The following is a 14,422-nucleotide window of genomic DNA, read 5'->3' as shown; positions in this document are numbered from 1 at the left end:
TTTCATTGTACATTGAAATGGATGGATGGATGGATGGATGGATGGATGGATGGATGGATGGATAGATAGATACTTTATTAATGCCGAAGGAAATTAAGGCCTCAGTAGCGAGTTACATAAATCAAAAGTCAAAAGTAATAGTACACACTACAGAGATTCACATTATACATACAAGTATCTGTACAGGTACAATCAGACAACTCAGACAACACACAACACCAAACAGGACCTGAGGATGCAGATGGAAATGTTATTTCGATTAACACTACAAGGCTGGTTGGTATATATTATAAGGTACAACAGCTGTAAAATATAAATTATAAAGTAAAGTAAATTATAAAATGAATTATAAAGTGAGCCACAGTGCAGATGTAGGAAAAATGACATGACAATAAAACTCTTGAATCTATTAAAAATAAATTAAAATCAAACGTTTTAATTTCGCAAAGACACAACTTTCTTCGACAGAACTGATTAATAGTGGCGAGCCTACAGCGACCCTGACCAGGATGAAGTAATTTTGACCTCTTGCATTTGCTTCGATCGAGTCGAAAAACACCACAAACAATCGTCTGCTGCGCTGCAACCAATCAATCAGAGCTTTTATTCTGTTTTGCGGACCAATCAGAAGTGACTCTAGAGGCCACGCTACACATGAGCCCCGCCCACTGTTGGCTGTGGCAGTATGTGACGTATCCGATCAGCTGGTGTTGTTGTGCTGGTTAGCGGCTGAGGAGACTGTTAGTGCTGCAGCTCCGTCTGATCATAAACACTCATAATCAGCCGTAATTAACTCAGTATTCATGGAATAGAAGCAGAAGTGATCGGGGGAAGTTACATTTCACTCTGCGGTGAAGCCTCGTTCATGTTTCGGCTGTTTGTGGTTAAACGGTGGGCTGTGTAAGACGGCTCGATCGGACCCCGGGGCTCCGGTGAAGGCGGGGCCGGGTGAAGGTGGTCGGAGGTCGGTATGGAGAGCGGAGATGGAGTCGGTGCAGCCCGAGGCCCCCCGGCACTGCGCTGCGCCTCCTTCAACCAGGACTCCACGTAGGCACTTCTACCATCATCATCACACACACACACACTTTAGTGAAAATACAGCCATTTAATGACATTTATCATCACTAAATAAACATTTACACAATATTAGATCATACAGGTTTAATTATCCGCATCATTCCAGTATTTATTGCTGTTTATCAGGCAGTAAATATGAGGTTTATTTACCGTTTCTATTTATTTACTGGATTTCCTCACGATCCTCACACGTTTATAACATTTTCGACCTGAAATTGCATAAACGAATCTTATATCTGTTTAATATTTAGAATCAGACGTGAAAAGTGGAACGAATGTAATAATCAAACCAAATAAATCTACAATCTTCTGGATATAATAAACCCTGGACTGTGTGGCTCATCAAAATAAATTCTGTTGACATTGATGACACAAATCCCCACAGTGTTATTCACGTTTGACTTCTCTACAGAGACTCTTCTAATGTTACATTAACTCATTTCATCCCCTGTAAAAGATCCCAGTGATTGTTTACAGTAACCACAGTTATCTGGTTATTGTTTAGCCCTGAAACTTCACATCCATGACGGTGACATTGTTTACACAGGAGAGATTTCCTGCTGCTGTTTGGACTCTATCCTGTGTTTCATGGTGTGGAACTATACCATTCAGAGTGCACTAATTAGGCATGGTGTGATTTGGGATACAGCCCGTTTCAAACTACACACTATTGCACAGAACTACACACACTGATGTTGTGTACGTGGGCAGGCGTGTGAACTTCAGCTCCATTGTACAGTTGCAAAAGAAAGAATGTCGTTCATGTGGTGCTTTCACAACACGGGACTGTAATTAAAGAGAGAAGAGCGGACAGGGACAGTGGACAGGATCAGGCATGAACAGAATTATACAGAGGAATGACAGGAGAGTAAAACCGCTGTTGGTTTTTAATGTTTATTACTGTAGTGTAGTCGGAGATGTGGAATTGAGATTTGCACAATTTATGCAAATGAGGCACAAACTGGTTCAGGGACAAATCCCACAGCTCGGCTTGGTAAATCCAATGGATGAAACTTATGGCACAAATGCCACAAATGGCGAGTGACAGTGTAAATGCCCTTTTGACCATCAAAACTTCAAACAGATGTCAAACATTATATCATTTACCAGTTTTGTAACTGAGCAGCTTGCATGAGTTCAGGTACCTACTGCTTGGCATTTTTGGAACTCTGTTAGTTGCCTCATGTTGCTTTACAATCTTAATTTTATAGCTGGTACACGCTGTTAACTAACAGTCTGCGACTGAATAATTGATACCAAGAAAGTCTAAAAATGTGAGCCCTTCTTTCATGAGCTCTTTGTGGGGTTTTTTGGGTCAAAATTATACAGACACCACCTTAGATGATGAATATGGTGGAGCAGAAAGTTCTATAATGCCTCCCGATTTCTCATCACTGATTATTTGATTATAGCTGCTGACTTCTCTGTGCCCACATAAATAGGGCTAGGACACATTAAAAAGTGCATGTGTGTTTCTCCTCAGGTCGTTGGCTGTGGGCACTAAGGACGGGTTCAGACTTTTCTCCGTCACGGCTGTGGATAAACTGGAGTGTATTCACGAGAGCGGTGAGGAATCCTTCATCACACCTTTATTTATTTCTGATTATTTCTGATGTACTTGGATGTGATTAAGATTTTTAGGGTTTTTTTTCCACTCGTCGGTCCTGATACTTACCCGCTGTGGACACTAGGGGTTGAATACTTTTTGAAATCATTAGCAGGGAAAGCGAGTAGTAGAACGATCTGATGTTCCTCCTCAGCAGAGAACCCAGACGTCTACATCGTGGAACGTCTGTTCTCCAGCAGCCTGGTGGTGGTGGTGAGCCGCTCGGTGCCGTGCCGCATGAACGTCTACCACTTCAAAAAAGGAACGGAAATCTGCAACTACAGCTACTCCAGCAGCATCCTCGCCGTGCGCCTCAACCGACAGGTGATCAGCACTCACAGTGACGCTCGAAAGTATGTGGACGGCCGCTCTGAATATTACAGTCGGGTGTTTCTACCACACCCGGTCCTAACAGCGCATGAAGTGAAATCTGTGCAATGTAAAAATGTTTAAATTATGATTAGTTAAGCACCCTTAGTTAGGCGGTAGCACACCAGTGCTGTTCGAAACCCAGCTCTGCTACCGGTTGGCTGGGCGCCCCCTAATGGCCATAATTGGCAGTGCCTTTAGCAGACAAAAAAAGTGGGTGTGGTCTTGTATCTTTAGGCGCCTGCACAGGAAATAGAGGAGCCCAGAGATCAGGGTGTGGCTCTCCGCTCGCAGATTCTGGCCTCACGTGCAAATTCACTAAATGTGTGGCCTAATACAAAGCGGTCGGTGGACTGTGCACGTGTCAGAGGGGGCGTAAAACAAAATGTAAAAAAGTGTTAAATTGTAATTAGGTATACAATCACATTTATAATGCCCAGCCAAAAGTATTTGGACATCTGGAAACAGTGAAAGGTTTTATTTAAGATTTTCGAAATTTGTAGCCATTCCATGATCTGTTTGTTCCAAAGCTGTTCACGAACGTTCCTTCACATTGTGCACAAGGGTACAGTGATTCTGGAACACGATGGACTTCCCAAAACTATTGATTTTAAACTATTGTTTTAAACCAATCAACAGGTAGCAAGGCTGTCCACATGTTTTTGTCCATTTAGTTTAAAAATGTGTGTCACACATGATCAGATTTGGCTTGAATATAGTTGTGTGTTCTTACTGTGTGTGTGCGTGTGTGCAGAGGTTGGTGGTTTGTCTGGAGGAGTCCATCTACATCCACAACATAAAGGATATGAAGCTCCTGAAAACTCTCCTGAACACCCCACCCAACCCCTCAGGTGAGAGATGAGGGCCGCTGATGCACCTCTGTACGCTGCAGTAAGTGCATTCGGAACGGAACCCAATCAGGGTCCCAGAAATCAACACAAAACAGCCCATAATACTAACTCAAGAGGAACAAGTATTTGTTTTAGAACTGGCTGCTCCACGTCGTCCTCCAGGATTTCCTGGTAGAGAGCAGAATTCCAGGTTCCGTCTGCAAGACGCTGAACGTCCTCATCCCGTCAAACTACAACCCACCACCTTTCACTGTTGGTTTGGTGTTGGTTTGGTGAACGTTTCAGGAGGGTTCGGTGCTGGGATCTGTTCAGATTAGGACTGAGAACATTGAAAGCGTTTAGCATCACAGCTCATGGTGAGAACGTAGCTCTGAGAACCTTTTAAACCCTGAACCATCTCCTGCAGGTCTCTGCGCTCTCTCCATCAACCATTCCAACTCGTACCTGGCGTATCCCGGCAGCACCAGCATCGGGGAAATCATCGTCTACGACGCCATCAGTCTGGTAAGCTTAGCCAACACCAGATTAACTGATCAGACCAGTGACACAAAATGAGTTCATCATTTGGTGCTGTAGAAAATTCTAGAATATCATTTTACTGACAACCATGAAGCTTGTCTGACTGTAAACAGTGATGGGACAGAAGGTGTTAAAACCTCAGGACGGGCGTCTGGTTGTGTTTCTCTCACCAGAACACAGTGACTGTAATCCCAGCTCACGACAGTCAGCTAGCGGCCATCACCTTCAACGCTACCGGAACCAAACTGGCCAGCGCTTCTGAGAGGGTACGCTCTCTCACACACACACACACACACACACACACACACACACACACACAACCTATATGTCCAAAAGTATATGGACACCCATTCTAACTATTGAATTAAGGAGTTTCTTGAATCTGATACTTTTGGCCATATAGTGCACATATGATGGTGTGTACTGGTTGGACTGGTGTGTGTGATTTGGTGTGTACAGGGTACGGTGATCCGGGTCTTCTCCATTCCAGAGGGACAGAGACTGTTCGAGTTCCGCAGAGGAATGAAAAGGTGACGCACACACACACACACACACACACACACATACCTGCACTAGAACCTCAATGTATAGAATGTATACAATTCTAAAAGTGTGTGTGTGTGTGTGTGTGTGTGTGTGCAGGTACGTGAACATCAGCTCCTTGTCATTCAGCCCTGACTCTCAGTTCCTTTGTGCATCCAGCAACACGGAGACCGTTCACATCTTCAAACTGGAACAACACACACCCAGGTACACACACACACACACACACACCCATGTACACACACACGCACACACAGGTATATACACACAGGCACACACACACACACATACCCCCAGGTACATACACAAACACATACATACACACACACCCAGGTACACACACAGGTACACACACACACACATACACACACAGGTACGCACGGTTAAACACACGCACGGGTCGGGTACACACGTTTAAACACACAGAGGTACACAAGGTTAAACACACCCAGGTACCCACACACCCACACACACAGCCACAACATCGCTAACATGTAAATGCAGTGTGTACATACATGAATACTGAATATTGTTGATATATGGTGTGTGTGTGTGTGTGTGTGTGTGTGTGTTGTTAGTGGGGAGGAGGATAACCCCTCATGGTCTGCGTACGTGGGGAAGATGTTTTCGGCAGCGAGCAGCTATTTACCCGCACAGGTTTCAGGAATGATGAGTCAGGATCGAGCCTTCGCCACCGTCCGTCTCAACACGAACAACCACAAACACACCTGCACTTTAACTACGTGGGTGTTCCTCACACACACACACACACACACACACACTGGCCAGCCGCTGACCGTTACAGAAAGCCTCAGCTGGTACGGAGGAGCACGATGCTCTCGCTGTATTTTTCTGCCTCTTGTGCTGGCACCTTGACCAGACAGTAGGAGTCACTGTTGCAGCCACATGGCGGGTATTTAACAGAAAGCATATTACAAAATAAAAAAAATCTATTGACATTTATTACGAATTATACAACAGTTAGTTCCGATCGTACAATCTGATTGGTTGAGAAGCGTTCTTAACGTGCTGATATTGGTGATAACAGCGCGGCCTTTTCACACCACAACTGTATTACTCCGCTGACGCGTTGCCAGTAACGACGAGCTTCATGCACACAAACGCGCACGCAGCGACACCGACCTTATTCCCGATCACGTTTTAAATCCGTTATCTGATATACAATCTAGTGCACTATGTAGGGAACATTAATGTGTTTGTAACGCGAACAGTTAGCCTAATAGCCCAGTTTGCAGCTCCTAGAAGTTCTGTTTTCACCCATAATCCTTTGGTGTGTGCGAGAGGTTTTTTTATTTCTCTTTTTCTTTTCGGAGGTTCTTACCTTCTTCTTCTTCTAGTTCTTCTTACCTCCCTGAAATGAGTTTTTGCAACTTGGGATGTCTGCTGTGTTAAACTTTATATTCGTTGTGGAACTACTTTTTGGCGGAAGGTATTGTCAATATTAAAGCATATTTATTATGAAATTCAGGGCTTCTTTGATTTATTTTCTTTCTTCATTTTGTAAAAACTGTTGTATAAAAGCAATAGAACACTCGAGGTCGTGTGTTATCACGAATAATATCACGGTTGTAATGATCTACTCACCTTTGGCTCGTGCCTGCGACCAAATCACAGCCGTGATGTTATTCACGATAACACATGACCTCTCTTGTTCTATTGCTTAATTAGGAATTGTTGGGGGGGGGGGGGGGGGGGTAAAATACATTACATACAGTGTACACAGTGGTAAAAATGAAAGCTGGGTGATTTTGATCTGCACAGAACTGAAACGTGGTGTGTGTGTGTGTGTGTGTTGTGACTTGTAGAATCCAGAAGCTTCCGCGGCTCCTCGTGGCCTCGTCTGACGGGCAGCTCTTCATTTATAACATCGACCCTCAGGACGGAGGAGAGTGTACGCTGGTACAGACTCACAGGTCAGTCTTTCTTCATTAACCCGTTAATTAATCGCTCCTTAACGAGCACCTGAAAATGAGGTGGTGTCCACATACTTTTGTCGTACTGTGTGACTGAACTCTGATGTTTGATCCTCAGGTTGTTGGGATCAGATGAAGAACCGGAGGTGTGCGAGGGTTCCGCCGTTCCGTCTTACGCTGCCGCCACCGCCATCGGAACCTCCGGACCCGTTTCTGCCACGCTGACCGGTGGGAGCTTCAGCGCGTAGATGATGACCTGATCACTCACTGAGCACTTTATTAGGAACACCTGTCTCGAATTGTATACCCACACATTGCCTCTATATGTTATAGGGTAGGTGTAGCTCTCAAAATGGACAATGAATGTGGGTTCAAACCAGGCGTTCCTAATAAAGTGCTCGGTGGGTTGATATTATTTATAGTTTCTGATTAATCTTTACTTTGAGGCGTTTGGGTGGAGCAGCAGTCTGAGACTGGGCGTCTAAGAGGTGCCACCAGGTTGGATAGGGTATCACCATTTTGTGTCTCTGAACTGTGAATTATTAACACACCAACTTTGGAGCGTCGCCGGCTGGCACATGCTTCCTTTACCAGACAGTGACGGAACATACAGAGAGTCTGTTTATGTACGGAGGACCGCACGCTGCTCTGTCTGTATTCTTTCACCAATAATGCTGGCATATTAATCAAGCAGCAGGTGTCGCTGATGCTAATTCGACCGTTCCTCCCTCAGACACGGTTCGGGATAAGCTAAAATGAAAGTGAGAATGTTGTGTACGTTGCTGTGAAGCGTTAACTGAATATAAAACAATTGTTTATGAAGCCTAGTGTGTGGAATTGATATCCGCTTCTGTGTGTGTGTGTGTGTGTGTGTGTGTGTGTGTGTGTGTGTGTGTGTGTGTGTGTGTGTGTGTGTGTGTGTGTGTGTGTGTGTATCAGGTTACTCAGAGGACGGAGGGGTGATGAAGGGCGAGGTGATTCCAGAACACGAGTTTGCGGCCGGCCCGGTGTGTCTGGACGATGAGACCGAGTTTCCTCCAGTGAGCATTCAGAACCGATAAGATCCATCCATCAATCCAACAAAATCCATAATCCATTCAAATCACAGCACGAGGCTCAGACCTGTACCAACACGCACTGTCCAGCAGGGGGCGCCACCTTACAGTCTCAACACAGCGTGACGGGTTTTATTTAATACATATAAAACTGTCAGTACTTTCAGAAAGCAGTGGGCCAGAATAAAACGGACGCAGGTTCCTCGTCTCTTGGTGGACTTTGGCGTGCGGGTTGTTCTTCTTTTGGTTTTGTACTGGAGCTCCGAAGCTAATGTTAGTAATAGCTAATAAATATAAACATTACACAGCTCATTACTCTCGTCAAAGCTGCAATTTGCTTAATTCTACTATTTATACAGAAGAGAGTTCGATCACCACACACCCCCTTTGACACGTGTCTAATCTGCGGCCACTTCTTATCACCCGCCAGTGTTGGGGTTCCACACACACAGAGCCACACTAAGCTCCGTGTTTTTCTCCTTTCCCCGGTCGCAGCAGGAAGAGATGCAGTCCGACCTTCCCTTCCTCAAACACGGCCAATTGTGTTTGTGTGAGCGCCCGGTCTGGTTGCTGGCAAACATGATGTTTTTAAAGCGTTCCACCAGACTGCTGGTACCGCCAAGGCTTGAAAATTTAGAATCCACCTCTGCGCTACTCAGCTTCTATTGTTATTTCTATTTTAATCCTCCTGCCAGCATCGGAACAAGCTTCAGATTTTTTTACTTTGTCAATAAAACGTTATAATTATAGATTATAATCACATATTTAAATTGAGAACAAAGTAATGGCTGTGCAATGCTGGAACTTTGACCAAGAAATTCTAATTATTTACAAGCAGCTTTGATGACGTTTCCTTTGGATGAAGAACAAACACTCTGTTGTAATTTTAGTGTAAACATGTTTATCAGTGACTGAATATGATTGAACCGATCGCTCTGGAACCTGGTTATTAGTATTAGCTCCACAAGGGAAGATTTTTTCATTTATTTTATTTGTAAATATGTAGTTTAGAAGACATATATCATGACCCTGGGTTGCCAGATTGGTGGTATAACCCCAGTATAATCCTTACCAGCTCACTAGGTGCACTAAAACACAATCTGGCAACCCTGGTTGAGTCTATACAGGTAAAGTTCATCATCACTAACGCTGAGCTGCTCTCATGTTAACTGTGTGTCTCATTACTGCATGGATGCACCCTCGCCCACGTCCTCCTAATTTAGACTGCCTGGACATTTCAGGACAAGGTGCCTCACTGAATGTGCACAAATTCCCACAGACACACCCCAAAATATTATCCTAAGGAAGCATTTGAACATTGGAGGCTGCAACTTCATGCTAATGCGATGTTTTAAAGCTTCTTGGGTTTGAACTTTCGAGCTGAATTTGGGTATTAAATTTCTGATACGACCGCTCAGTTCCACTGGAACTGAAGAGGAAATAAAATCTATCTTAAATAATGTAACATAAATATAGAAATATGAATATATATGAAGAACATAAAAGTACAAAAGAGAATACAGGATTAAGACTAAAGGTTCAGTTTAGAACAGTCTGGTTTGCAGTTGTGCGTTTTTTTCTTTTGCAAGTGTCGGCGTGTTTAACTGGACGGATCGGATTCACACCGGGGCGAAAGGTCGGCTGGGGTGCATTAGAATGCTGAATGGAACTCTTGTTTTGATGTCTGACATTCAGTATGAAATTGTGTGTGTGATATTTTGGGTGATTTTGATCCCCCCTCCTGCTGGACTGTGTTAGACTAGAACCCACCCGCGTACGAGCAAACCATTAAACTTTCTTCTGATTCTGGTTTCTGGTAGATAAATCGGTGTCGTGACGGATCTCGCCGTGACAGGATCGGCCGTCCGTGAGAGCCTTCAGCACGAAGCGGGACGATCCTCAGCTCACGGCCCGGGACTAATTAACTCGTTTCAGGACAAATTAAGCATTTACGGACTAATCGATCTCATTTCAGGGTGCTAACGATAGACTGAAAGGACGGCGAGGGGGTCGGTGCTCGCCCTCTGAAGGGTGTGTTACACAATCCTGCAGGTGCATGAACGAAACGTAGCCACGTAAACGATGCATTATTTTATGTGATACTGTAGCCTCGTATTATTTTATTATATTAACAGCAGCTTATTCCGATGAACTTGTTGTTTTTACGACGTGTACTTGCTGTGTTAATAACTAATCCATGTTTACACCTTCTCATCCTGAACACTAATATTGCAGGATGGATTTATGTTTGTGCCTATATGATTTTATTTGTATTTTGCTGGAAGACCAAAAAAAAGAAACTGTAGAAAATAGAGATGAATTTATGCAAATCAAATCATGTGTCTGATCTGATTCTTTTTGCTTCACACTATGTTTGGAACATGACTGCAGGGATTTACTTATATTTGGCTTGATTAAGCACTGATTGTGGCTAGGTGGGGCGTCACTTTGCTCCCAGTAATCCCAGGTAACCCTAATCAAGGTGAAGTGGTTATTTGAGATGAATGAATGAATAAAACGATGGAATTAATTTTTTACATTCAGACTGAGATCTGGTTTCCCAAAATTATTTAGAATTCCATTCCAGTACAGAGCACACAGACCCCCAGGTCTCTCCCCTATAAATGTTGTACGGAAGTGTTTCATTTGTACAGAACTCGAGTACCTGCTATGTGGAAACTTCTAATGTGGAAGTGAGTCAGGATTTCCTCGAAGTGAGACGATCGGTTCTGTGGAACAGGAACCAGCGAGATGTTTCTGAGCTATCCATGGTACTTAACTTCACCTCAAACCAAACCCTGATGTGATGTGCTCAACATGATCAAACGTGGACTGAAACACGTTCCAACAAGTAATATTGGCCACTCTTTTTATCAGGTCCATAAAAGCAGAAATCATGGAAACTACATAGACAAACGTGAATCTGAGACCTCTAGGAGCAACAACAGCTCATTGAAACCCCCATAGCTACTTAGTTTTGATAGATAGATAAATAGATAGATAGATTATTCATCCTGAGGGAAATTATTGAGGCTCCCTGTGATTTTTCTTCATGCGTAATGCCAAGTGGTGCCATTGGACTCATTAGCAGCAGAAACACAGATAGAAACATTAATCCTGGTTACCAAGCATGCTAAGTGGATATCTTGAGTCAGAAACTGAAAGGCACAAAGCCATTGCATAGCTCATTTACTCACACACAAGAAGCCCATTAACACATGAAGCCTGCGACTTAAAAATCAGGTCGAGCAGACTGAACTGAAAAGTTCTATTCCAGGAAACCGACAAGTTTGTATGAACTTTAATTTGCCTTTTCTGGCAAGTACAGGGATGGAAAGAGCTAAGAGATATATGTTCTAATATTTGGTGTATTTTTGACCCAGCAGATTGTTGTTTTTAAACATTCACCCACAGAAACAGAACTGTAAATGATATCCGAGTTGACAGGTTACATAATGAAGCCATGCACTCGTGTCGTTCTGTAATTTAACTTTAACTTTGCTTTAACTGAATTATTTTAATGAAATCCTATCAAAACATTTCATTTTATTGTTTTACAGTAAATCTTTAACATTGTGCTGAACGCAGATCTGTTAATGAGTTACCTACAATGATGTAAGCCATGCTTTCACAATCACACCATGTGCCGTTTGCTGAGTCCTAAGGTGCAAACTGATGTTCTCAGGTAGTTCTTCACATTATGTAACAGTTATAACAGTGTAACTACAGACTGGATGTGATGTCCTTATTAAACGCCCCCATTGACATTAGGTAATCTTTATAATTATGCAGTTTATGGAAGCTTTTCTAGTTTAGACCATGAGCGATTCATGCAAGGCCTGCATTTGGTTTTGAACCGAACATCTTTGTCTTAGAATATACTAAAATAATCATATTCTAAATCATACTGACTCAAACACAACACAGTTACAAAACTAGTCAATCATCAGCGCTGTTAAAGAATTATGAGCTGACAGTTCTGCTGTAAGTTTCCTAAGAATATTCATCAACCATAAAGCCTGAATGAAACTGTATTTAATCTGGGAGTTTAGTGGAAACTGTTTAGTTTAACTGGACAGCAATTATTAGCATAACATTAATGATTTCCACACTTAAATATCTTAAAATCACCATCCACAATGCTAAGTGTCTGCTAGACAGCTATTAAGCATGTGGGTTCAGGTCAGACTTAAGACTCCTCCAAGACTACTCCAAAAGAATAATACTGTTTCTTTTAAGTCATTTGGTGGTGGACTCATGTGTTTCACATCATTTTCTTGTTGTTTCTTGTGGCCCAGTAACTCCTAAGATTTGGATTAAGGGTTTTCTGGTATGGAGGAATTTAAAATGACTGAAAAACTGTTCCAGATTGAGCCAATTTAGAGACTATTGTTTTTATTTCTTCTGAAATTTCTAGATTTTGGGTAAAATGTTGCAGCTTGTTGAGACCTTCTAGCTATTGTATTTAAGTAAATGGCTTCAGTAGTCAATTATGTATGTGTTTAATCTAATTAAATTCATTTATAAACTCAGTTTGCTTAATTGAATGACTTTGTGGACGATTTTGCAGAAGGCCAGTCAGTGTTGAATTTTGTCATGTAATAAATAAAATTATGATTTTAAAAATGACATTTTTATCTTATAATATATTAGTTTGAGGATCTAAAACAAATAAGTGTGACAAAAATGCACTAAGTAATTAGAAACAGAGTAAATACTGTTTTACACCACTGTATTGCAATCTGTTTTAAACAGTAGCATCTGGTTAATGCAGCATCTAGAAAAAGAGATAAATAGAGGGTTGTGTTGTGTTTTAAACAAGTTTAATGCACTGATAAAGATGGGACACAGTGAACTGCTGATTCAGAGTTCTGCATAAGCGGCTGATAAACAACAGCCTTGGCTTCAAGGCGTCTGTTACACTGCGCATGCGCACACCGGCATCTTCCTCACGAGTGCATTAATGAAACAAGCCTAAAACTTAGTTCATCTGTAAATGTGCGTTTAAATATTACAATACTGAATGAAAGCGAATCCCTACGCGGATATAAACGAGCTCACTTGTGTAAATTAAGCAAGATGAGTGAGTTTATTCCTCTCGACTGTACTGTGTGTAACAGTGTTAGCATTAGCCGAGCAGAAGCGGATTAAACCTGTTCCACCCGGTTTAAACCCTCACGCGCCACAGTGTCAGAGCGCACGCGCACTGGTCTGCCCGATAAATCAATCACAATTATATTCAACATCAATACAGTTTATAGCTTCATTTATTTATTCTGAATCTCAGAGGCTTGTTCTTCTATGTGGATTTCTATATTAATTATTATTCTTATAAAATAATGGGGCAAGTCGTAGCTTAGTGGTTAAGGTACTGGACTACTAACCAAAAGGTCATTGGTTCAAGTCTCACCACTGCCAGGTTGCTGCTGTTGGGCCCTTGAGCAAGGCCCTTAACCTTCAGTTGCTTATAGTGTAACTGTAATGTAAGTTGCTTTTTATTAGGAACACCTGTACTCCTGCTTTTTGGGTAATTATTCTATCAGCCAGTCATGTGGCATGGATTAAGAGCTTTAATTCATGTTTACATCAAAATCTGTTCTGAGTAACTTTTGGGCAGGGCATGGTTCTGGTGCCAGACTGACTGGTTTGAGGATGTCAGTAACTGTTGATCTGAGGTTTTCCTGGTCTGTTCAGTCTCCAATATTTTCACACATCTAAAAACCTGTTAAAGCTGGATGCGCTGTGTGAGTAAGTGGATGTGTGTAAATGTGTGTTGACCTGCGATGGATTGCGGCCCTCTACGAGGTATATTCCTTTGTTTCTATATATATACAGTGTATCACAAAAGTGAGTACACCCCTCACATTTCTGCAGATATTTAAGTATATCTTTTCATGGGACAACACTGACAAAATGACACTTTGACACAATGAAAAGTAGTCTGTGTGCAGCTTATATAACAGTGTAAATTTATTCTTCCCTCAAAGTAACTCAATATACAGCCATTAATGTCTAAACCACCGGCAACAAAAGTGAGTACACCCCTAAGAGACTACACCCCTAAATGTCCAAATTGAGCACTGCTTGTCATTTTCCCTCCAAAATGTCATGTGATTTGTTAGTGTTACTAGGTCTCAGGTGTGCATAGGGAGCAGGTGTGTTCAATTTAGTAGTACAGCTCTCACACTCTCTCATACTGGTCACTGAAAGTTCCAACATGGCACCTCATGGCAAAGAACTCTCTGAGGATCTTAAAAGACGAATTGTTGCGCTACATGAAGATGGCCAAGGCTACAAGAAGATTGCCAACACCCTGAAACTGAGCTGCAGCACAGTGGCCAAGATCATCCAGCGTTTTAAAAGAGCAGGGTCCACTCAGAACAGACCTCACGTTGGTCGTCCAAAGAAGCTGAGTGCACGTGTTCAGCGTCACATCCAACTGCTGTCTTTGAAAGATAGGCGCAGGAG

At 42.5% G+C, this 14,422-nt stretch overlaps 1 protein-coding gene across 2 annotated transcripts; it reads left to right on the top strand.

Annotated features, from left to right (window-relative positions):
- The first annotated feature begins 732 nt into the window (after window positions 1-732).
- Window positions 733-10,289, top strand: wipi1 (WD repeat domain, phosphoinositide interacting 1). Of its 2 annotated transcripts, none has more exons than XM_063018614.1 (13): window positions 733-1,047; window positions 2,561-2,643; window positions 2,841-3,007; window positions 3,807-3,903; window positions 4,310-4,407; window positions 4,596-4,688; window positions 4,882-4,952; window positions 5,065-5,172; window positions 5,544-5,708; window positions 6,792-6,899; window positions 7,018-7,127; window positions 7,839-7,939; window positions 9,775-10,289. In XM_063018614.1, the coding sequence occupies exons 1-13, from the start codon at window positions 971-973 to the stop codon at window positions 9,823-9,825; spliced, it is 1,329 nt and encodes a 442-aa protein (XP_062874684.1). In that variant the 5' UTR covers window positions 733-970; the 3' UTR covers window positions 9,826-10,289. The 2 variants fall into 2 exon arrangements, with proteins under 2 accessions (XP_062874684.1, XP_062874683.1); XM_063018613.1 differs by having other exon boundaries at window positions 2,838-3,007.
- The last annotated feature ends 4,133 nt before the right edge of the window (window positions 10,290-14,422 follow it).

The sequence above is a fragment of the Trichomycterus rosablanca genome, chromosome 22 (genome assembly GCF_030014385.1).
Source record: "Trichomycterus rosablanca isolate fTriRos1 chromosome 22, fTriRos1.hap1, whole genome shotgun sequence".
In the NCBI taxonomy this organism is placed as follows: domain Eukaryota; kingdom Metazoa; phylum Chordata; class Actinopteri; order Siluriformes; family Trichomycteridae; genus Trichomycterus; species Trichomycterus rosablanca.
This window is presented reverse-complemented; position numbering and strand designations above follow the sequence as displayed.

Coding starts and splice junctions, on each gene's coding strand:
- wipi1 (XM_063018613.1), top strand. CDS start 971: ATGGAGAGCGGAGATGGAGTCGGTGCAGCCCGAGGCCCCCCGGCACTG. Junction 4,953..5,064: donor TTCCGCAGAGGAATGAAAAG/GTGACGCACACA, acceptor GTGTGTGTGCAG/GTACGTGAACATCAGCTCCT. Junction 7,940..9,774: donor ATGAGACCGAGTTTCCTCCA/GTGAGCATTCAG, acceptor GGTTTCTGGTAG/ATAAATCGGTGTCGTGACGG.